Below are 22,003 nucleotides of genomic sequence, written 5' to 3'. Positions count from 1 at the left end.
TTTTAGTCTTTTATGTCAATTTTAGAATCAGCTTATTGAATTCTGTTGGGATGTTTTTCTTTTTTGGAGATAGGGTCTCACTATGTTGCTCAGGCTGTTCTCAAACTCCTGGGCTGAAGCAATCCTCCTGCTTCAGCTTCCTGAGTAGCTGATGCTGTAGGTATGTACCACTGTACCTGGCCTATTGTGGTTTCTTATTGGACTTGCATTAAATATAGATCAATTGGTAGGAGATTTACTTTTAAAATTAAGATGGCTCTATTTAAAAATTTTTATTATGAAAAATTTCAGGCCGGGTTCAGTGGCTCACACCTGTAATCCCAGCACTTTGGGAAGCTGAGGCGGGTGGATCATGAGGTTGAGATCGAGACCATCCAGGCCAACATGGTGAAACGCCGTCTCTATTAAAAAATACAAAAAAATTATCTAGGTGTGGTGGTGCACACCTGTAGTTCCAGCTACTCAGGAGGCTGAGGCAGGAGAATTGCTTGAACCCAGGAGGTGGAGGTTGCAGTGAGCCGAGATTGCACCACTGCACTCCAGCCTGGTGCCTGGTGACAGAGTGAGACTCTGTCTCAAAAAAAAAGAAAAAGAAAAATTTCAAACATTTTGAAAAGTAAAGCCTGATGGACCCATACGTATTCATCAGTCAAAATGCTTGTACATTCATCAGCATTTTGTCGATGTTGCTTCATTTATCTTCCCTTACTTTTTTTCTCCTAGAATGTTGTAAAGCAAATGCCAGACACTTTTTATCATTTGATGAGTATTTCAGTAGGTATCTCCATGGGCAAGAACTTTGATATTTAACATAACAATGACTGTTATCTCTAACAAAATCAACACTGAGAATGCACACACACACACACACACACACACACACGTATATGTATTTAGAGATAGGATTTTGCTCTGTTGTCCAGGCTGGTCTCTGACTCCTAGGCTCAAGCAATCCTCCTGCCAAAGTGTTGGAATTACAGGATAAGCTGCTATGTCTGGACTTTTTTTCTTTTCTTTTTTTTTTTTGAGACAGACAGAGTTTCACTCTTGATGCCCAGGCTGTAGTGCAATGGCATGATCTCAGCTCACTGCCACTTCTGCCTCCCTGGTTCAAGCGATTTGCCTGCCTCAGCCTCCCAAGTAGCTTCAATTGCAGGTATGCGCCACCACGTCTAGCTAGTTTTGTATTTTTCATGGGGACAGGATTTCACCATGTTGGCCAGGCTGGTCTCGAACTCCTGACCTCAATTGATCTGCCTGCCTTGGCCTCCCAAAGTGCTGGGACTACAGGCATGAACCACCGCACCTGGCCTGTATTTTGAATTAAATTTATGTTTTGTTTTTTTTTTTTATTTTGAGACTGAGTTTCACTGTTGTTACCCAGGCTGGAGTGCAATGGCACGATCTCGGCTCACCGCACCCTCCGCCTCCTGGGTTCAAGCAATTCTCCTGCCTCAGCCTCCCGAGTAGCTGGGACTACAGGCATGCACCACCATGCCCAGCTAATTTTTGTATTTGTAGTAGAGACGGGGTTTCACCTTGTTGACCAAGATGGTCTTGATCTCTTGACCTCATGATCCACCCTCCTCGGCCTCCCAAAGTGCTGGGATTATAGGCGTGAGCCACCGCGCCCGGCCCAAATTTATGTTTTAAAAACTAAGGTTTGGCTGGGCACAGTGGCTCATGCCTGTAATCCTAAGTACTTGAGAGGCTGAGGGTCTCTGAGGTAGGAAGTTCACTTGATTCCAAAGGTCCAGGCTGTGTGAGCCATGATCATGCCTCTGCACTCCAGCCTGGGCAATAGATTGAGCCTCTGCATAAAAAATAAAAACAAGAGGCCGGGCGCAGTGGCTCACGCCTGTAATCCCAGCACTTTGGGAGGCCAAGGCGGGTGGATCACCTCAGGTTGGGACTTCAAAACCAGCCTGACCAATATGGAGAAACCCCGTCTGTACTAAAAACACACAATTAGCTGGTTTCAGCAGGCACCGTTGACTGATGGTGCTTTGCAGGGTGGGGAATGGGTGGAGACTTTCGCATTTTTCTCCATAGATGTCTGTGTGGTTTAGGGAAGTGGGCCTTTGCTCTGGGTGGTGCTGTCAGGAAGCAGGCGTCATTTTGCAGCTGAGTGCCTCAACTGCATAGCATTTGAAGGAAGACAGGCTGGAGCCAGGCTAGAGCTGGCAGCTGTGAAGAGGCCGCAGCCGCTCAGATTGGCCAGGACAGGGCACTGCTTGCCCTTGTGACAGCCTGGACAGTGACCGTGTTTTGTCTGTGTTCAGTCACGGTTACGGACGGGTCTTGTTTTTGTACAGATCCACCATGGTCATAGAGTAGTCTGATGTTGATGTTCTAGGAAATTTTAACCAGGAGACATGGAGGCCTCCATCTGTGAGTGCCAGGCCAGCTCCTGGCAACAGAGGCTAGAAGATAGGACCAGTCACCTCCCAGATGTCAGCAACTGGTCTTCTTCGTCACCTGCACTCCTCATTTCACTCCCTGGCTGGGACACAGCAGACAGCAGACCTCTCAGTTGGCAGACACAGCCCAGCTGCCTTTGGCTGCACCCAGCCTGGCTTAGCTGGCACCTCCCAATGCTTCTGGAAGCATCTGTGCTCCCGGCTCCTCTGGCATGTCTCAACCGTTTCCTTGCTGCTCCCTTCACCTGTTCACAGACCCACGGCTTCCCCTGCATCTTCTGTTACCAGACTCAGCTTCCTAAACGCGAAGGGCCCCTGCCTGAGTGCCCTTCACCCGCGGCCTAGGCCCCAGTCCTCCGGTGGCCAGCCCTGGCCTTCTCCCTGGCAGCTGGGGTCTTTGCTGGCGACCCTCTGGCCCCGCCCCACACCTCTGGACCTTGCCATCCTCAGGGACCCTCCCTCTCAGCCAGGAGTTTGTGTCCATCTCAAACTCCTCAGGAAAACACTGTCCTGGTACATTTCGCTTGGCAGTTATTCCTGAGACCACTCCCTTGCCCCCACACCAAGTTCTTGTTAGCCGTATAAACACGTTCTTCTTTTTGTGTAAAATCCTGAGGGTCTGGGAGCTACGCAGGCTTCTTCTCCTCCTCAGCTGGAGCACAGGCGGCCCCGGAGGAGGAGCTGCACTCGCTCAGGAAACGGCCAGAAGGAGAGGTGGGGGGAAGGGGGAGCCATGTGGCCCACCCACTGCTTAGCATGTGACTACCGTTAACCACTGCAGAAGGCAAGGTGAACTCCAGGAGGTGCCCTCATGGCTGGGAAGGCAGCGTGGTCCCGCTCTGTGGCTGGGAAGGCAGCGTGGTCCCGCTCTGTGGCTGGGAAGGCAGCGTGGTCCCGCTCTGTGGCTGGGAAGGCAGCGTGGTCCCGCTCTGTGGCTGGGAAGGCAGCGTGGTCCCGCTCTGTGGCTGGGAAGGCAGCGTGGTCCCGCTCTGTGGCTGGGAAGGCAGCGTGGTCCTGCTCCAGCAGAGGGGCTGTCTCAACAGTGACAGCGCTGCACCTGCAGCAGGGAGCCCTCTCGTGGCTCAGGTTGCACAGGGTCAGGGCCCCAGGCCTAGCGGTAAGGGGACAGCAAGAGGGCAGCTGTAGCCACCAGTGGGCAGGTGGCAAGGCCTGTGTGCCATGCTAAGGAGCGTGGACTTCGCCCTGAGGGCACCGCCGAGGGTTTCAGGCAGGCGGGTAGCTCAACGGGCACGACGGATGTTTCAGAAAGACATGCTAGGGTCCTGGTGGAGGGCGGGCAGGCGAGGAAGCCGGGTGAGGGCAAGGGAAGTGGGGCAGCCCTGCTCCGGCCTGGAGATGATGCAGGAGCAGGTGTCAGGGAGGATGAGCTTGTGCCTGCGGTGCCTGTGGACATCAGAGGTGCCAGCACCAGTTAAACAAGGGGACCAACCAAGTGGTGGGGAGGAGCCTTGGGCGATCCTTAGGCCATGCTGCACGCAGAGCCTCAGGAGAAAGGCTGAAGCGGAAAGGTCCACGTTCAAGGCTCCCCCTGGGTCCAGAGCCGGGGGCCGTGAGAGCTCAGCAGGGCTCAGGCACAGCCAGGTCCTGGGCAGTGGAGGGACCTCCAGCCTCCTGTAGGCAGCCAGCAGCAGGGGCCACAGGGCAAGAACTGCAGCACAGGCTGTGGCTGAGGGCGCCACAGGACTGGGCCTGGGCAGGCCAAGGGGCCCCCACAGTCAAGCCCGGTCTCCGTCCAGCTCTTGGACTGGATCTGCAGCCTCCATTTCTTGCAGGGAGGCTGGAGAGGAGCAGGGGCCTCTGTGTGAGGCGGGCCTGGGTGGTACACCAGGATGTCCGTGCAGATGGACCGCACAGAGCTGGGGAGGCCCAGGAGAGGCCAAGGAGCATGGCAGGCTGCCCTGGGGAGCCTCCCTAAGTCTCCCTAGGGATGTGCCCAGGTGACAGAATAGTGAGGGGGCTACACCGTGCCAGCTCCAGGGAACACCTGGTAGACACGGCCAGGCCACTTACCATAGGGGTGCCCTAGCACAGGCTTAGCGCCCTCTGGGCACCCTAGGGTCTCTGTCCATCAGAGATGTGGGCAGACCTGGCATTGTATTAACCTCCACTATTCATTTCTGGTCCTGTGTCCCCATTGGCGGGGGGATCTGAAGCCCCTCCACATTTAATGTTGAAAGTGGCAGGGAGGAGAGCGACCAAAGGCAGAGAGCAGATCCCGTTTATTGGCATTTCAGTGACAGCGGAATGAGGGAGGAAGGGTTCCTCCCCCCCTGAAACATGCCATCTTCTCTGCCCTCAGGGCTCAACACAGGGGTAAGACCCCCACCCGGCATGTCCTCCAGAGGGCAGCACTCCAGGGCAGGGGGGAGGGAAGGGGTGCTCTACGCCAGGCTGGGGAGCTGGGACGGGAGGGAAGACGTGCACCCTCACCTCTTGGCTCAATCCCTCTCCCCAGGACCTGGTGTCGCCCCCAGTCCCTGGGGTGGGCTGGCAGACAGGGCTCATGCAACAATGAGTGGACAGGAGGTGGCACGGAAACGTGGCCTTGTTGCCCCTTGGCAGGGGCGGGAGGACTAAAGGGGCCATGCTGTGGCCACAACGGGTCCGAATGGAAGTATCTGCAGTGTACGTACAGGAGGGTCAGAGAGGGGCGTCTGTGCTGGGGGACGAGGGAGGGGAAGTACAGATGGCACTGCCATGCCAGGGGCAGGGTCCAGGCCAGCCATGCCACCTGCATGGCCACAGCAAGCTGGGGCTCAGCTACTCCTTGGCGCGGCCGATGATGGTGAGGATGTATAGGAAAATGTTGATGATGTCTGTGTACAGGTTCAGCGCGGCAAACACGTACTCCTCTGGGCTCAGGGACAGCTGCTTGTTCCCCAGCAGCAGCTGGGTGTCCACTGCCAGGAACTAGAGGCGACAGCACATCGGGGTGAGGGACAAGCCTGCCGCTCAGCATGCCACCCCCAGCCAAGGCCGCCCCTCGTCACTCACGCAGGTGAAGAGCAGAGCGCCCAGTGAGGCGTACACGATCTCCAGGATGCGGTTCCGGATGAAGATGCAGAGGATGGCAAAGATGAACAGCACCACCATGCTCACCAGGAGCACGCCCATGCACGAGGTGAAGTCGTAGCGGGTCTGCAGACAGGACGGGAGCGGGCCATGGGGCTGGGCCTCAAGGCCGCTCAGCCCCTGGGGCCACAGCCCTGCCATGGGAGGCCCCTCACCTGCATGGAGAAGATGACCACCGTGAAGCAGACGACTGTGGTGATGCCCACGGCCATGATGACGGCCTCAGTGTTGTAGAAGCTGGCGATCATGCCCACCATGTAGGACAGGCTGGCGGTCAGCACCGACTGGGGTGGGAGACAAGGGCTAGCCTTGGTGTGTGCCCCATGCCACCCCGCCTGCCCCTGCTTCACGAGCACCAGGAGAACGAAGGTGACCAGGCCCGGAAGAGTGGGCGTGTGGGACTGCATGGCCGGGCTCGGGGGCCCAGAGGCTCCGGTTTGGGGGTTACCAGTGCGACAAGGTTCCAGGGGTGCTTTCGCCGGAAGTCCCCACAACAGCTGAGGACGACGAGGGAGATGAAGAAGACAGCATAGGAGACATAGTAGGTCCAGACGTTCTGCCGGACAAAGCCCTTCACCTCCCCAACAAAAGTGAACACGGACACCGTGGACAGCGTCACCAACAGCTGCAGGGTCAGCACCAGGAACACCTGAGGAAGGAGCCGCTCAGAGTCACCTGCCGGGTGCCGCCCCCGCACCGCCTCCAAAACCGCCCCACCCACCTTTCGGATGAAGGCCTGTCGGATGCTCTTGTCATCCCAGTTGGTGGCAGGGAAGTCCTGGTTGTCGTAGTAGGATGGGGGACCCTCTTCCTGGTAGTTTCCATGCTGGGGTGCTGAGGAGCACACAGGCTGGGTCAGCACCACTCATGAGCACCCCCTCCCCGCCCCCACCCCTCCCTCCCTGAGACTCACAGTCAGGGTCTTGTCCTGGGAAGGCCTGCGGCTGTCCATAGGGGTTGGGGGGGAAGGGGCTTTGTGGATACGGCCCCTGTGGGTAGCCCCCTTGGGGGTAGGGGCCCTGTGGGTAGCTCTCCTGTGGGTAAGGGCCCTGTGGGTAGCCCCCTTGGGGGTAGGGACCCTGTGGGTAGCCCCCTTGGGGGTAGGGGCTGGGGCCATGGGGGTACCCTGGCTGGCCGTAGGGGGAGGGCTGGAAAGGGGGCTGAGGGTAAGGGGCCCCAGGGTAGGGAGGCTGAGCATAAGGGGGCATGGGTGGCTGGGGCCCCCCCGGATATCCAGGGTTGGGGGGAGGATAGTTGTCCCCAGACACCAAAAAACTCTTTTCATGGGACATGGCCTCGGGCTCTGCGGTCCACCCCTAGAGGAGACAGAAAGGGAACAGGGCAATAGTCGGTTGGTTTGTGCGACAATGTCAGGACGCTGCCCTGCACCACCCCACCTGCTGCCGGAAACCCAGAGGGAAGCAAGGAGAGGCTGTGACCTTTGCCCTGGACTGTGGGGAGCCCAGGAGCCAGGGCCCTGAGAGGCAGGTGGGGACCGGACCGGCGCCGCGGGGCCTTCTAGGCCGCCTCCAGGGTGGGGGAGGGGGCGGGCGAGGGGACAACCGCCAGTCTCGGGATCTGGGGCTTGGGCTGTTTCTTACGAGCAGCGGGAGGCCTGCACTGCTGTCGGAGTCTCCCCCCGGGTGGGAGCTCAGCGAATGCGGGCTGGGGTCTCGGGTCTCGGTAGGGGACGCGTGGGGTGTGCCCGGACCCTCCCCTCCACATCCTGCCCCTTAAGCAGCTTTAAGGGGCCGGAGCTGGTGGCTATTTCTATCCCAGGAAATCCCCGGGCCATCTGTGACCAACGAGGGCCTGAACCTCCCTCCCCCCAAGGACTGGGCCCAGTGGCCCCCGGCTCCGGATTCCGGGGTGGGGGGATCAGGCCTGGATCGGCTGCCGGTGCCTGCCAGTGGGGTACGCCGGGAACAGCGGGGTGCGGGGGTGTGTGGGGGATGGAAGCGACCACGGGGCGTGCGGGGAACAAAGCGGGCGTGGGGCGAGGCGAAGCGGGTCGGGGGCTGCGGCCGCGGCACCGGCACCAAGGGCGGGTGGGCCCTCCGCGCGCCGGGGGCGCACCGGGCCGCGCGTCCCGCCGTCGCCGCAGCGCGCCGGCCCTCCCGCCGGCTCCAGGCCGCCGCGGCTCCCAGCCCCCCCCGCCGCCGCCACCCCCGGCCGCGAGCCGCCGCGCGCCCCGGCCGGACCCAGTGACCGACCCGAGGCGGCTCCGCTCGGACGCGCGGGACTCGCGTGGGGGCGGGGGCGGGGGCGACCGGCCGCGCGGCGCAGCGGGTCAGACACGCTCCTGGGCTCGGGCCGGGGACTCACCGCTGGCGGGGCGCCGCAGGCCGGTGCGCACGGTGTCCACTGCGCGGCCGCGCGGTGATGGCCGCTGCACCCGCACCCGCTCCCGCTCGGCGGCCGCTCGGCTGGGCCTGCGCCTGCGGCTCGGGAGACGCAGCGGGGCCTTGTGACGGGGCGGGGCGGGGCCGGGGCGGGGCCGTGCGGCGGGGCGGGGCCTTGTGACGGGCGGGGCGGGGCGGGGTCGTGCGACGGGGCGGGGCCGTGCGAGCTGGGGGCGGGGCCGTGCGAGCTGGGGCGGGCGGGGCTTCCGCGGACCCGCCCCTCTACGCCCCTCCCGCCGCCGCCCCCAGGGCTCCCCTTTGCCCCGGCCCCAGCCCCGCGCCCCTCCCCTGCAGACCAGACTCCTGGAGGCAAAAGTCTAGTCTCGCCAATTTGTCTGGCCCTTCAGGGAGGTAAGAAATTTATTCCTAAATGCGGGATTTGCTGAAGTTGCCCAGGACTGACCATCCCGTTCTTGGCCTTTAAACACCACGTTCACTTCCGCTTCTCATCCCGGTCTGTTCCAAATCCGCAGGCCTGATCGCTTAATTCCCACATCAAGGCCTCATTGTTTGATTGCCCCATTTCTCTATCAGCCCAAACTCTGCCTGGCTTGCTACTAGACACCCTTATATAAATATGTCAATTGTTGTGGGTGCATAGTAGGTGTCCATATTTATGGGTTACATGGGATGTTTTGATACAGGCATGCGGTGCATAATAATCACATCAGAGTAAATGGAGTATCCAGCAGTTCCAGCATTTGTCCGTGTTACAAACTATCCAATTATAATCTTGTGGTTGTTTTAAAATGTACAATCAAATTATTTTTGACTGCAGTCACCCTCTTGTGCCAGCAAATACGAGGTCTTATTTCCACACTAGAGACTCTCAATGCTCGCTTGTTTTCCTGACGTCCTCACAAGGTGCGAGGGGCTGAGGCTTGGGGATACAGCAGGACTGGAGGCCAGGCCGCCTCTCTGCTTGGCTCCTGAGTCCTTCTGGGGGAGCAGTGACTGACGCGGGCAGGGTGCATCGTGCTGCCAGCCTTCCCGCCCCGGGCGTGGACCCGACCTGCCCTCCTGCCCTTGGAGGGCCAGCCTCTCTCAGACTGCTCCGAGTCCTGTACCCATGGTGTGCTGGTGCAACGTTTAGCAACCGGACCAAGTGAGGGAAGCCTGGGCTGTGTCTTCGGCACATGCCCATGGTGTGCCTACTCCCACCAAGGCTGGTTTCAAGTTACCCCCAGTTGAACAACCAGTCCACAGAAATTCCTGAAAGTGTACCAATCTGCTTGTGGTGTGAGTGGTGCTGGTGGCAGGCCCCCTGCAGCCAGGGTCTCGGCTTCATGGATAACCTGTGATGAGCTCTGTAAGAGGAAACATGGAAAAGGCAGGGATGGATTTACGTTTGTAGAAGCAGAAGCTCACAGAATTTGAGAGACCTTTAAGAAAAATAAAATGCAGCCAGGTGTGGTGGCTCACACCCTTAATCCCACCACTTTGGGAGGCTGAGGCAGGCAGATCACCTGATGTCTGGAGTTTGACACCAGCCTGGCCAACGTGGCAAAACTCTGTCTTTACTAAAAATATAAAAATTTGTACCAGCCGGGCATGGTGGTGCACGCCTGTAATCCTAGCTAATAGCAAAGCTGAGGCAGGAGAATCACTTGAACCCGGGAGGTGGAGGTTGCAGTGAACTGAGATGGTGCCATTGCACTCCAGCCTGGGTGACAAGAACAAGACTGTCTCAAAATAAAATAAAATAAAATAAAATAATAAAATTAATATAAAATAGCTGGGCGTGGTGGCTCACGCCTGTAATCCCAGCACTTTGGGAGGTTGAGGCAGGTGGATCACTTGAGGTCAGGAGTTAGAGACCAGCCTGGCCAACAGGGTGAAACCCTGTCTCTACTAAAATACACAAATTAGCCAGGTGTGGTGGTGCGTGCCTGGCAGTGTGCACCTGTAATCCCAGGTACTTGGGAGGCTGAGGCAGGAGAATCACTTGAACCCAGGAGGTGGAGGTTGCGGTGAGTTGAGATCACACCACTTCACTCCACCCTGGGCAAAAGAGCAAAACTCCATCTCAAAAAAAAAGGGGCAGAGTAAGGGAGATCATGCCAGAGGGATGGCCATGGGGGTTTGTGGGAAGGCGGGGGCTAAGCAGAGGGAAGAGCCAGTCCTAGGCCACTGAGGCAGGAGTGGCCTGAGGCTCTGCAGGAAGAGGAGCCTGGAGGCCTCTGAGCATCAGGGTGTGCAGGGGGCATGGGGCCAGAGAAGGGACTGAGGTCTGGTCAGGTGCAGCTCGGCAGGTCCTCAAAAGGACTGTTTTTTTGGAGACAATCTCACTCTGTTGCACGGGCTGGAGGGCAGTGGCATGACCTCAGCTCAGTGCAACCTCCGTCTTCCAGGTTCAAGTGATTCTCCTGCCTCAGTGTTCCAGAGTAGCTGAGATTACAGGTGCCCGCCATCATGCCCAGCGAATTTTTGTATTTTTCGTAGAGACGGGTTTCACCATGTTGGCTAGGCTGGCATCAAACTTCTGACCTCAAGTGATCCGCCTGCTTCAGCCTCCCAAACTGCTGGGATTACAGGCGTGAGTCACCGCGCCCGGTCCCCAGGACTTTGGTTTTTACTGTTGCTGATGCTGGGAGCTGTAGCAGCAGCTGGTGTCACTTTACAAGGCACACCCTGACCCCTCTGTTGAGGACCCACTGTGGGAGTGGCAGACAGAGAATAGTTAAGAGGTTAGCATAGATACCTAGCAAGAGATGCTGGAGGCTGGGGCCAGGGTCGGGGCAGCAGGCGTGCCACCTGGGCAGGGCTAGGAGTGCAGGCTGGCCAGGGCTTTAGTGGGCTGAGGGTGAGCGGGAAGTGGGCGATGGAGACCAATAGTGGGCACAGCTCTTTATGAGTGGCCGGAAGCAAACGGTGCTTGGGTGATGTGGGGGTCTTGTGGCGAGTGGGAGTGTGGATTCTGAAGGCACCGCCCAGGGTTGAGGCCTGGAGCTGCTGTGAGCCGGTCTGTACCTTCGTTTCCCCATCTGTGGTGTGGATTAGTGGCATCAAGGAATGCAGTGGTACCGTCACCCTGTCACCTTCTGGGGTTACTTGTGACGATGCCAGGGATGGTGTGAGATGAGGCGGTGCAGGCGGGGGAGAAAGCTGCAGGAATGGCCAGGCAGGACCCGAGGCCGAGGGAGGCTGTGCTGGGATCCACACTCTTGAAAATCAAGGGTGGGGAGCTTCCTGTGCTCAGCACCTGACGGGTGCGAGGGACCAGGAACAGGGTTGAGAAGTTTGCTGGGGGCGTTGAAGGCCAGCCTTGGCCGGGCTTGGGCCCGGAGATCCAGAACTTTGTGGGCAGAAGGTGTTATGGACACAGAGGCTTGGAGATCCTGAGCGAGGGGCAGTGACTCAGGCCCCTTGGTGGATTTAGTGGGGAGAGTGATAGGCCACTTTCCCACCACGGAGGCCAGGGGAGTGGAGGTCCGCCAGAGGACACTCATGTCCACCCTGCCAGCCAGGGGCTGGAGTGGTCCAAATGGGGCCAGTGGGCTGGGCTGGGCTGCCTGGAGGGTCCCCAGGGGTTTAACCTGGCCAACGCTTCCTGGTCAGCTGGGGGTTGGGCTGCAGCAGGAGAGGAAGCACTTGGCCCCCAGTACCCGGCCTGACCCAGGGCCCAGCTGCTCCCTCCCTCCCTCCTTCCGGCTTTCAGTTTCACTTTTGTTTTCCGGGTACCGTGCAGAGTTAGGCTTGCTGAGGGGCAGGCGCAGGAGTCCTGGCTGAGCCCATGGGCTGAAGGTACTGGGTGTGGGGCCATCCATAATGGGGGAGCGTTGCGGGCACACCTCAGAGGGGCCTGGGAGGGGTAGGAGGGGTGGAGTGGGCTGCTCCTCTACCCACCTGATGCCCCGTCTCAGGGTTGCAATGGCAGAGGCAGAGGCGGGGGTGGCAGTGGAGGTCCGTGGACTGTCGCCTGCTGTGCCCGACGAGCTGCTCACGCTCTACTTTGAGAACCGCCGACGCTCTGGAGGGGGACCTGTGTTGAGCTGGCAGAGACTGGGCTGTGGGGGTATCCTCACCTTCAGAGAGCCTGCAGGTGAGGGGGATGGCTGCAGGGGCAGCCTGGGTGCCCTGATGTTCTGATGCCTGACGTTGTGCCCCGTCCCTGCCCGCAGATGCCGAGAGGGTCTTGGCCCGGGCAGGTCACGAACTCCATGGCGTCCGGCTGAGCCTGCGGCCAGCTCCCCCACGAGCCCCGGCACGCCTGCTTCTCCAAGGACTGCCCCCTGGCACTGCACCCCAGCTCCTGGAGCAGCATGTCCAGGCCTTGCTTCGTGCCTCGGGGCTCCCGGTGCAGCCCTGCTGTGCCTTGGCCAGCCCCCGGCCGGACCGGGCTCTGGTCCAGTTGCTGAAGCCCCTTTCTGAGACAGGTGAGAGGCGGGGTGGGGGCTGAGGTGCCGGCCAGGGAAGGTGCCCTGAGCTGACCTGCAAATTCCCCGCAGATGTCCGTGTCCTGGAGGAGCAGGCCCAGAAGCTGCGCCTGGAGGGGGCCTTGGTGTCCCTGGCCCGGGTGCCCCAGACCCGAGCGGTGCGCGTGCTGGGGGACGGTGCCTCTGCGGACCCGCTGCTGCTGGAGCTGTACCTGGAGAATGAGCGTCGCAGTGGCGGGGGGCCCCTGGAGGGCCTGCGACGCCTGCCCGCGCCCCTGGGCGTTGCTGCCTCCTTCCAGCAGTGGCAAGGTGAGTGGGGCGGGGCAGAGTCAGCCGACCCTCCCTCTGCTGCAGAAACCTGAAGGCTTCTGTCCTTTCCCTTCCTCCAAGTGGCAGAACGGGTGCTGCGGCGGGAACACCGGCTGCAGGGCTCAGAGCTGAGCCTCGTCCCCCACTATGAGGTCCTGGAGCCCGAGGAGCTGGCCGAGAACGCCAGTGGAGGGGACCACCCGTCCACCCTGGGGCGTAGGGCCATGGAGCGTGCTCTCCTGAGGACCGGAGGGCTGGCGACCGCTCTGCAGGGTACAGAGACTGTGACAGGGGGCTCTGGCGAGGAACCAGGGCCGTCAGGGGCCTCTCTGAGGACAGGTCCCATGGGGTCTCTGGAACATGAGGGGCTGGTAAGCCTGAGGTCTGTGGGGTTACAGGAACAGGAGGGGCCCATGAGCCTGGGGCCTGTGGGGTCTGCAGGCCTGCTGGAGATCTCTAAGGGGTTGCTGGGGCAGGAGGGCCTGGTGGAAATTGTCACGGACTCGCCAGGGCAGGAGGGGCTGCTGGGTCCCCCAGAGATCGCCGTGGGGTCTCTGGAGCAGGCGGGGCCCGTGAGCCCAGGGCACGTGGGGCTGCCGGGGCACGAGGGCCTGGTGGAGACGGTGCTGTCGATGGAGCCGGGCGCAATGCGCTTCCTGCAGCTGTATCATGAGGACCTTCTGGCGGGCCTGGGAGACGTCGCCCTCTTCCCACTGGAAGGATCAGATGTGACTGGCTTTCGGGTGAGTGACCCCTCAGGACTCCTAACCTTCGGCCCCCCTCCTCCGACTGGGTGCTCAGAGTGCCTTTCCTGTGCTCTAAACCTGCAAACCGCCCCTCTGCCATGGCCCTGCAGCTCTGCGGAGCCCAGGCCTCCTGCCAGGCGGCCGAGGAATTTCTGCAGAGCCTGCTGGGCAGCATTGGCTGCCACGTGCTACACCTGGAGCACCCGGGCAGCGCCAGGTTTCTCCTGGGCCCAGAAGGGCAGCGCCTGCTCCGTGGGCTGGAGGCTCAGTTCCAGTGTGTCTTTGGGACGGAGCGCCTGGCCACAGCCACCTGGGACACAGGCCTTGAAGAGGTAGAGATGGAGTCCCGCCCCTGCCCTCCCCGTTCTTACGCCTCTGCCCCAGGCCTCCTCTGCCCTTGTCCAGAGGCTGGTGGCCCTGATATCCTCTCCCCACAGGTGGACTCTGCGGAGGCCCTCCCGCTGCTCCCTGGCCATGCCCACGCCCTGTGGCCCCCCGACAGTACAGGCAGTGACCGGGAGGACGTGAGCCTGGGTAGGGCTACCTGGGAGCCCGCAGCACATCCTGTGGCCCTCTCGTGACCTCCCCGCCCTGCTCTAGGCTCCCATCTGTCTAATGACCCATCTTAGGCCCACCCTGTCACCCCCTAAACTCATTCCCCATCTTTCACCCATTCCAACTCCCCCTGGGCCCAGCCCCTGACCCAGTGGCCTCTCCCTGCTCCCAGAGGAGGTCCGAGAACGGCTGGCCACCCTGGAGGGCCCAGACCTTGACGGGGAGAGCCGGCTGCCTGCAGATCTGGAGGAGGAGAAGCCTCAGGAGCACCCGGAGGAGGAGGCGACCCCAGGGCCTGAGGAGGACGAGCCCGTGGCCCCCAGCACCGAGGCCCCGAGGCGGCTGGAGGAGGAGGCCGCGCTGCAGCTGGCCCTCCACCGGTCACTGGAGCCTCAGGGCCGGGCGGCTGAGCAGGAGGAGGCCGCCGCGCTGCAGCAGGCCCTAGCCCTGTCCCTGCTGGAGCAGCTCCCGTGGGAGGCAGGAGGCCCCCGAGACGGGGGAAGTGATGTCGGGGCCCAGCTGGTGGTGCACTCGGCCTTCGAGCAGGATGTGGAGGAGCTGGACCAGGCGCTCAGGGCTGCCTTGGAGACCCACCTTCAGGAGGAGGCGGTGGGGCCCTGGCGCTGCGCGCTGCCGGCAGAGCTGTGCGCTCGCCTGGAGCGGTGCCACGGCGTGAGTGTCACCCCGCGTGGTGACGGCACCGTCCTCCGTGGCTTCGGGGCCCACCCTGCCCGCGCCGCCCGCCACTTGGCGGCACTTCTGGCTGGGCCCTGGGATCAGAGCCTGGCCTTTCCCTCCGCAGCTCCAGGCCCTACCTGTGAGTCTACACCCTGGACCGAGACACGGTGGGGTGGGCTGGCTGCGGGGGCCGGGGGCTCAGGCGTGGCGCTGACCTCCGTTTCCCCGCGTCAGTGGCGGAGCAGACACTGAAGGCGCCCTGGAACAAGCTGGAGCGCCTGGCAGAGAGCGCCGGGGAGTTCCGGGAGGTGGTGCAGGCCTTCTACGACACCCTGGACGCCGCCCGCAGCAGCGTCCACGTCGTCCGCGTGAGTCCGTGCGCTGCCCCTCGCCCTGCCCAGAGGGCATTCACAAAGAAGGGAAACAGGAAGGAACGGAGGCTGGGGGGGCCTGAGTGAGGTCCCCGCTCTGCTACTCCTGGCCGGGTCACCAGGGACTACGGGACCAGCGCCATGCCTCAGTTTCCTCATTTGGAGCACGGGGCAGTGATGCCATCTTGTGGCCATAGTGAGAATGGCTCGTTCCCCAAACTCCCTCGCGCTGTTCCGGGCGCTCTTCGGCCCCCACAGCGGCGCGACAGCCCCTGCCTGTGTTCTTACTTGCTACATTTGGCAACCCTGGGCATGAGCACGTCTCAGAAGCCGGGGGTTTTGGTTCCTTCACCACCCCAGCCAAGTGAAGGGAGAGGAGGCTAAGAAGGAGTGACAAGGGAGGCCAGGGAAGCATGAGTGTGTGGGGTCCCGGAGGCAGCGGGGTCCCGGAGGCAGCGGGGTCACGGAGGCAGCGGGGCCACGGAGGCAGCGGGGTCACGGAGGCAGCGGGGTCACGGAGGCAGCGGGGTCACCGAGGCAGCGGGGTCACGGAGGCAGTGGGGTCACCGAGGCAGCGGGGTCCCGGAGGCAGCGGGGTCACGGAGGCAGCGGGGCCACGGAGGCAGCGGGGTCACGGAGGCAGCGGGGTCCCGGAGGCAGCGGGGTCACGGAGGCAGCGGGGTCACGGAGGCAGCGGGGTCACGGAGGCAGCGGGGTCACCGAGGCAGCGGGGTCACGGAGGCAGTGGGGTCACAGGCAGTGGTGGCCAGAGGGCAGTGGGGCCACAGCATCAGTCCTCCCTGAAGGAAGGACTAGGGAGGGAGGGAGGTCGAGCGGGCCTGCTGGTGAATTAGGGTTGGGGGGGGCAAAGAGGAAATGGAGGTGAGGGAGGGGCGGCTGTGGAAATCAGCCGCAGAGGAGGGAGCGATGGGAAGGAGGGTTTCCAGCTCAGAAGACTCAGGTGCTCATAGCTGAGGAGAGGGAATCAGAGAGGGTTGGCTGCAGTCAGGTGAGAAGGAAGGGACACTACAGTGCTGGGGACACTGTGCTGGGGACACTACAGTGCTGGGGACACTACAGTGCTGGGGTCACTGTGCTGGGGACACTACAGTGCTGGGGACACTACAGTGCTGGGGTCACTGTGCTGGGGTCACTGTGCTGGGGACACTACAGTGCTGGGGACACTACAGTGCTGGGGTCACTGTGCTGGGGACACTGTGCTGGGGACACTACAGTGCTGGGGTCACTGTGCTGGGGACACTGTGCTGGGGACACTACAGTGCTGGGGACACTACAGTGCTGGGGTCACTGTGCTGGGGACACTACAGTGCTGGGGACACTACAGTGCTGGGGACACTACAGTGCTGGGGTCACTGTGCTGGGGTCACTGTGCTGGGGACACTACAGTGCTGGGGACACTACAGTGCTGGGGTCACTGTGCTGGGGACACTGTGCTGGGGACACTACAGTGCTGGGGTCACTGTGCTGGGGACACTGTGCTGGGGTCACTGTGCTGGGGACACTAGAGTGCTGGGGACACTGTGCTGGGGACACTGTGCTGGGGACACTGTGCTGGGGACACTGGGCGGGGCACTCTCAACTCTTGATGCTCAAAGTTGCCAGGAGTGTTGCCGTCCACCAGGAGCGGGTCAGAAATGCAGAAAGAACCTCTGGTTGTCTCCAGACCTGACCACCACCACCACCATTACCACCATCACACCGTCACCACCACCTTCACCACCACCATCACCACCACCATCACCACCTTCACCTTCACCACCTACTATCACCACCACCACCACCACCACACCGTCACCACCACCTTCACCACTCACTATCACCACCACCATCACCACCTTCACCTTCACCACCTACTATCACCACCACCACCTTCACCACCTTCACCACTCACTATCACCACCATCATCACCTTCACCTTCACCACTCACTATCACCACCACCATCACCACCACCGTCACCTTCATCTTCACCACTTACTATCATCACTATCACCACCACCATCACCACCACTGTCACCATCACTGTCACCACCACCATCACCGTCACCGTCACCACTCACTATCACCACCACCACCACCTTCACCACTGCACTGTCAGTTTCACCAACACTCCCTCACCACTCAGCACCACCAGCATCGCCAGCACCCAGACGCACTGAGCTCATATCCTGGTGGTTTTGTTAATTATTCATACTTGGTTCTTTGAGTGAGCCCTTTAGGTCTTTAAATGGTATGCAGTGAAAAAATTCTTTTGCCTCCTCCCCAACCTTCCAACTCAACTTGGTCAGTTATGTTATCTTTATTATGCAGTAAAGGTTTCTGTAAGTATCACAAAGCCTCCATGCTTGGGCCGTAGGTTGGTAGACATACTATAATAATGAAAAAATATTTACCATTGAGCCATAGAGAAATGAAATCCGAGTTATTAAAACTGTGTTCTGTGAGAAAGCTATTCTAGGATTCCAGGCTAGTGACGCTTCTTTTTTTGACTTTCTTCATTTCTTCTGGGTCGTGCTTGACCCCGAGTTGCTCAATGCCTGCTGCTACCTTTCAGTAGATTCTTCTGTTCAGTGCAAGTATCTCCTTGAGTGGGTGGTAAAATTTTTGACTTCTAAATTTATATATATATAAATAAATATATACATACGTATAATTTTTTTTGATACAGTATCTCTGCTGCCCAGGTTGGTGTGCAGTGGCATGATCTTGGCTCACTGCAACCTTGGCCTCCTGGGTTCAAGTGATTCCTCCTCAGCCTCCCAAGTAGTTGGAACTACAGGCACACCCCACCACACCCAGCTACTTTTTGTGCATATGTATATATAAATATAAATATATACATGCATAGCTTTTTGAGACGGAGTCGTGCTCTGTTGCCCCAACTGGAGTGTAACGGCGTGATCTCAGCTCACTGCAACCTCTGCCTCCCAGATTCAAGTGATTCTCCTGCCTCAGTTTCCTGAGTAGCTGGGACCACAGGTGCACACCACCATGCCCGGCTAATTTCTGTAATTTTAGTAGAGACGGGGGTTCACCATATTGGTCAGGCTGGTCTCAAACTCCTGATCTCAGGTGATCCGCCTGCCTCAGCCTCCCAAAGTGTTGGCATTACAGGCATGAGCCACTGCGCCCGGCCGACTTTTAAATTTACATTGACCTTTACAATGAGAGGTATTTTGCAACTACAGTTTGATGTTGGTGTAAACTTCCTGGTTCTTGCACGTCCTAATATGCCGTTATTTGTTCTCATTCTTCATTAATAGTTTGGCTGGATTTAGCGCTCAGGTTCAAAATATGTTTTTCCTCAGATATTTGAAAACATTGCTGTTTTTCTTCCTTCTTAAAAAATATTTTTCTTGGAAAGTTAAAAAATATCTCCCCTGGCTGGGCGTGGTGGCTCACGCCTGTAATCCAAACACTTTGGAGGCTAAGGCGGGTGGATCACCTGAGGTCAGGAGTTCAAGACCAGCCGGACCAACATGGTGAAACCCCGTCTTAAAAAAGTATATATATCTCCCCATGGTTCTTAGCATCTGGTGTCAGTAGTGAGAGACCCAGTGTGAGAAGGTGAGATTCCTTCCCGTTTGCGTATTGACTTCTGTGTGTGTGTGTGTGTAAACTCGCAGGGTTTTCTTTTGCTCTGAAGGTTGAGGCTTCCTGGCAGGTGGGTGCCGGGGCACATGTCTTGCCCCAGTGCCCTTCTTGGCGTTTCATGGATCCTGTGTATCTGAAGATGTTCCTTCCGCTCAGGGAAGCCGTCTGCCCTGTGTGTGCTGGAGCTCCTGCTGCGTGGGCTCAGACACCACCCCGCCTCGCCTGCTCTCCGCCAGGCCCTTTTTCTCTTCCGTTAGCTCTGCACTCTGTCAGGTCCTGAACTCCATCTAGACCACTAGCTGGGCCTTTAGCTTGAACCACTTCCTCACCCCCTGGATCTAGCTCAGGGTCCCTTTCTGAACGCAAGAGCACGATCATTTTCAGACTAGTTCCCTTTCGTAGCAGCTAGTCTTGTTTAGTGGACAGGGTGTTCTTCTGCGTTCCTCTGAAGAAACTATTTAGAATTTCTTTAGAAGTGTTTCCCAGGGCTGTCAGATTAGTCACCGGAGGCCTTCTCTCCCACTGAGCGGTCTGGTATTGCAGTCCAGTGCTGTAGGCAGCACAGGACCCTGGCTCAGCTTTCCTCTGCAGAGGCCTGGCTCTGAGTGGGTGGGGTTTGCCCACCCCCAGATTCCTTCCATGGGAGGGGGAGGAGGGCGTCAGACTCCCCTGGAGGGGTCAGGCCTCCCCAGAGGCCCTCTGACGTCACTTGCCCACGGAGGTGCTACTGTCCGCTGCTGGACAGAGCATGACGGGGCTGCAGGGTCTCCCCGGAGCCCTGGACTCCTCCAACAGAGGGCTCCGGTCTGCCCTGCCTAGGGAGGGTGTCTAAGCCTGGCCCTGGCGTCCCGCAGGTGGAGCGAGTGTCGCACGCGCTGCTGCAGCAGCAGTATGAGCTGTACCGGGAGCGCCTGCTGCAGCGATGTGCGCGGCGCCCCGTGGAGCAGGTGCTGTACCACGGCACGACGGCGCGGGCAGTGCCTGACATCTGCGCCCACGGCTTCAACCGCAGCTTCTGCGGCCGCAACGGTGAGGCCTGAGCCCGGCAGGGGCGGGGGCTCTGCCCACCCCGACCGCGCTGACCTTGCTGCGTCCTCCCTGCAGCCACAGTCTACGGAAAGGGCGTGTATTTCGCCACGCGCGCCTCCATGTCGGTGCAGGACCGCTTCTCGCCCCCCAACGCCGATGGCCACAAGGCGGTGTTCGTGGCACGGGTGCTGACCGGCGACTACGGGCAGGGCCATCGCGGTCTGCTCGCGCCCCCTCTGCGGGGCCCCGGCCACGTGCTCCTGCGCTACGACAGCGCGGCGGACTGCATCCGCCAGCCCAGCATCTTCGTCATCTTCCACGACACGCAGGCGCTGCCCACCCACCTCATCACCTGCGAGCGCACGCCCCGGGCTCCCCCCGACGACCCCTCTGGGCTCCGGGGCCCCTCCCCCGCCACCTGACCGCAGGGGCCCCCCTCTGGCCTCCTGCTGCCCAGGCCCCCCGACTCCGCCCAGCCTGACGCCCCCGCCCCCCACCGTGGCCGCCGGAGCGGACCGCGGCGACGCCCTGCCTCCCGCCGCCGGCCCCCGAAGGCGGGGCCGAGGGTTGGGGTCGGCGGCGGCCGAGCGGGGCGGGGCCGGGGCAGCAGGGCCGGGAGGAGGGGGCGGCGACACCGCCCGCGTCCTCGCTCCGAGCGGCTCCGTTGTGTGAATAAACGTGAACGTGAAACCGGGCGTGAGGGCCCCGGGAACTCCGACTGCGACCTCCGCTGGGGGAGCGGGAACCCCCGCGGCCCAGGGGCGGGGTCTGCGGCTCCCGAGGGGCGCCGCGGGGCGGGGCGGGGCCCAGCGCGCGCCCGGGCGAGCGCGCGGCGTTCCGGTGTCACGCACGCCGGCGCCGACCGCGTCTCCTTGCCGACCGGCCCGCCCCGTGCGCCCGCGCTCAGGTGTGCGCGGCCGCCCCGGCCGAGTCGCCCCCGCCGGCCCCGGCCCCGCCGCGCCGCTGGTCTCGCCTGCCCCACGCGGACACGGGCGCCCGATCTCGCGGACAGCGCTCGGCAGCTCTCGGCCGGGCCCGCGCGGCGCGGCTCTGGGTGGGGGCCGGGGCGGGGCTCGGGGTCGCCCCGCCTGCGCCGCCTCCAGCGCTCTCCGGCTCGGAGCAGTCTGGCTGCGGCGGCAGAGCTGAAGCGAGCGGAGCCACCAGGCACGTAGGACCGCGGCCGGGATGCCAGGGCGCGCCGCGTGCGGGCGCTGCGGGGTAGGGGTCGGGGGGGGGTCTCCGGTCGCAGGTCACACGGAGCCAGGGCTGCGCCGCGGCCCTCCTGCCCTCCCTCGAGAGGACGGCGCCTCGCTGCGCGCCCGACACTGCGGAACTGGACGGGCGGCGCCCGGGGTGTGGGCAGGAAAGGCTGCTGGGGAGGCGCGGCTGACCGCAGGGCTCCGGGCGGGGGGCTGCCCCGGGGCGGCCGGGGGAAGGGCCAGCGGGGGCGGGGGGCGGCGGCCCTCTGCGCGGCGCCCGCGGTCTCCTTCCTGGCCCTTGGCCTGAGGGCGGAGGCACAGAGCCCACATTGTGCCCCCACGCCAGCCCACCCCGCCGAGACAGAGCCCCATTCACCTCCCGCACGCAGCGCTCTTGGGGACGGGGGCTGAGGCGTGTGCGCAAGTGGGTATTCGCGCGCCCCGGTTGCGTCTGCGGTGCGGGTGTGCGCGCCCCCACGGTGGGCTGCTGGAGCGGCGGCCCGGGCACCCTCCCCGGCCTCCCCGCCGCAGAGCTCCCACGGCCCACGCCGCTGCGGCTGCAGCTATTTATAGGCCTTTGCTGCGGAGATCGAGGTGGGACTGCGGGCCGAGGTTGGGGAGCGTAATGGGGAGACCTAGAGGTCGAGACAGCTTGGAGGTGGACTGCCGGTGTCCAGGGGGAGGGCTTGGGTGTCCTTCTTGGATGACCCAGTGGGCGGAGGGGGCGGTGGTCCGCGTTCCTTGATGGCCTCTCCTGCCTGCGATTAGAGGATTCATCCAAGAGTCAGGTTTGGGATGGAGGCGGTGGAGGCCGGGGTCTGAGTGAAGGTAGTCTCCCCCTCCCCTTCCATTTGACAGGGTGGAGGGTGGTCGGTCCTGGGCTGGTCCCGCCCCTGGGTGACAGAGTAGGCGGTTGGGGTGTTGGCGACTAAGGAGCGTGGCAGCCAGTGTGGCCAGGGTGGCGTGGGGGTGGCCAGGGTGGTCAGTGTCCTGGTGACGGACTGGAGGGTGAGGCCGGTGGCTGGGTGGGGGTCACTGGGTCCGCGCGTGGGTTTCTGAGGAATGGGTGGGAGGGGGCGAGGCAGTCGTGGATGGAGAGAGAGTAGTCAGTGCCTGGGGCGAGAGCATGGGTGTCAGTGTGTGGGTGCAGCAGGGTGCAGGTGTGTGGGTGCCGGTGTCCCGGTGAGAGGGTGGGTGGGCTGGGCTCAGTG

General features: G+C 61.4%; 2 protein-coding genes across 2 annotated transcripts; one reads left to right on the top strand and one right to left on the bottom strand.

Moving 5' to 3' along the window:
- Positions 1-4,643: 4,643 nt before the first annotated feature.
- GRINA (glutamate ionotropic receptor NMDA type subunit associated protein 1) lies at positions 4,644-7,996 on the bottom strand. The gene is made up of 7 exons (XM_039464371.2): positions 7,839-7,996; positions 6,427-6,829; positions 6,235-6,347; positions 5,962-6,162; positions 5,669-5,797; positions 5,436-5,579; positions 4,644-5,351 (listed from the first exon to the last, which is right to left on the bottom strand). Exons 2-7 carry the CDS (start codon positions 6,803-6,805, stop codon positions 5,202-5,204), a joined length of 1,116 nt encoding a protein of 371 aa, XP_039320305.1. The 5' UTR covers positions 6,806-6,829; positions 7,839-7,996; the 3' UTR covers positions 4,644-5,201.
- A 3,476-nt stretch (positions 7,997-11,472) lies between these two features.
- On the top strand, positions 11,473-20,090 carry PARP10 (poly(ADP-ribose) polymerase family member 10). The gene is made up of 11 exons (XM_010329963.3): positions 11,473-11,659; positions 11,779-11,957; positions 12,037-12,291; positions 12,364-12,600; positions 12,682-13,343; positions 13,457-13,678; positions 13,784-13,880; positions 14,074-14,718; positions 14,814-14,947; positions 19,419-19,593; positions 19,669-20,090. The coding sequence occupies exons 2-11, from the start codon at positions 11,786-11,788 to the stop codon at positions 20,013-20,015; spliced, it is 2,946 nt and encodes a 981-aa protein (XP_010328265.2). The 5' UTR covers positions 11,473-11,659; positions 11,779-11,785; the 3' UTR covers positions 20,016-20,090.
- The last annotated feature ends 1,913 nt before the right edge of the window (positions 20,091-22,003 follow it).

The sequence above is a fragment of the Saimiri boliviensis genome, chromosome 15 (assembly GCF_048565385.1).
Source record: "Saimiri boliviensis isolate mSaiBol1 chromosome 15, mSaiBol1.pri, whole genome shotgun sequence".
In the NCBI taxonomy this organism is placed as follows: Eukaryota; Metazoa; Chordata; class Mammalia; order Primates; family Cebidae; genus Saimiri; species Saimiri boliviensis.
The sequence above is the reverse complement of the archived record's forward strand: the minus strand, read 5'-3'. Positions and strand labels throughout refer to the sequence as shown.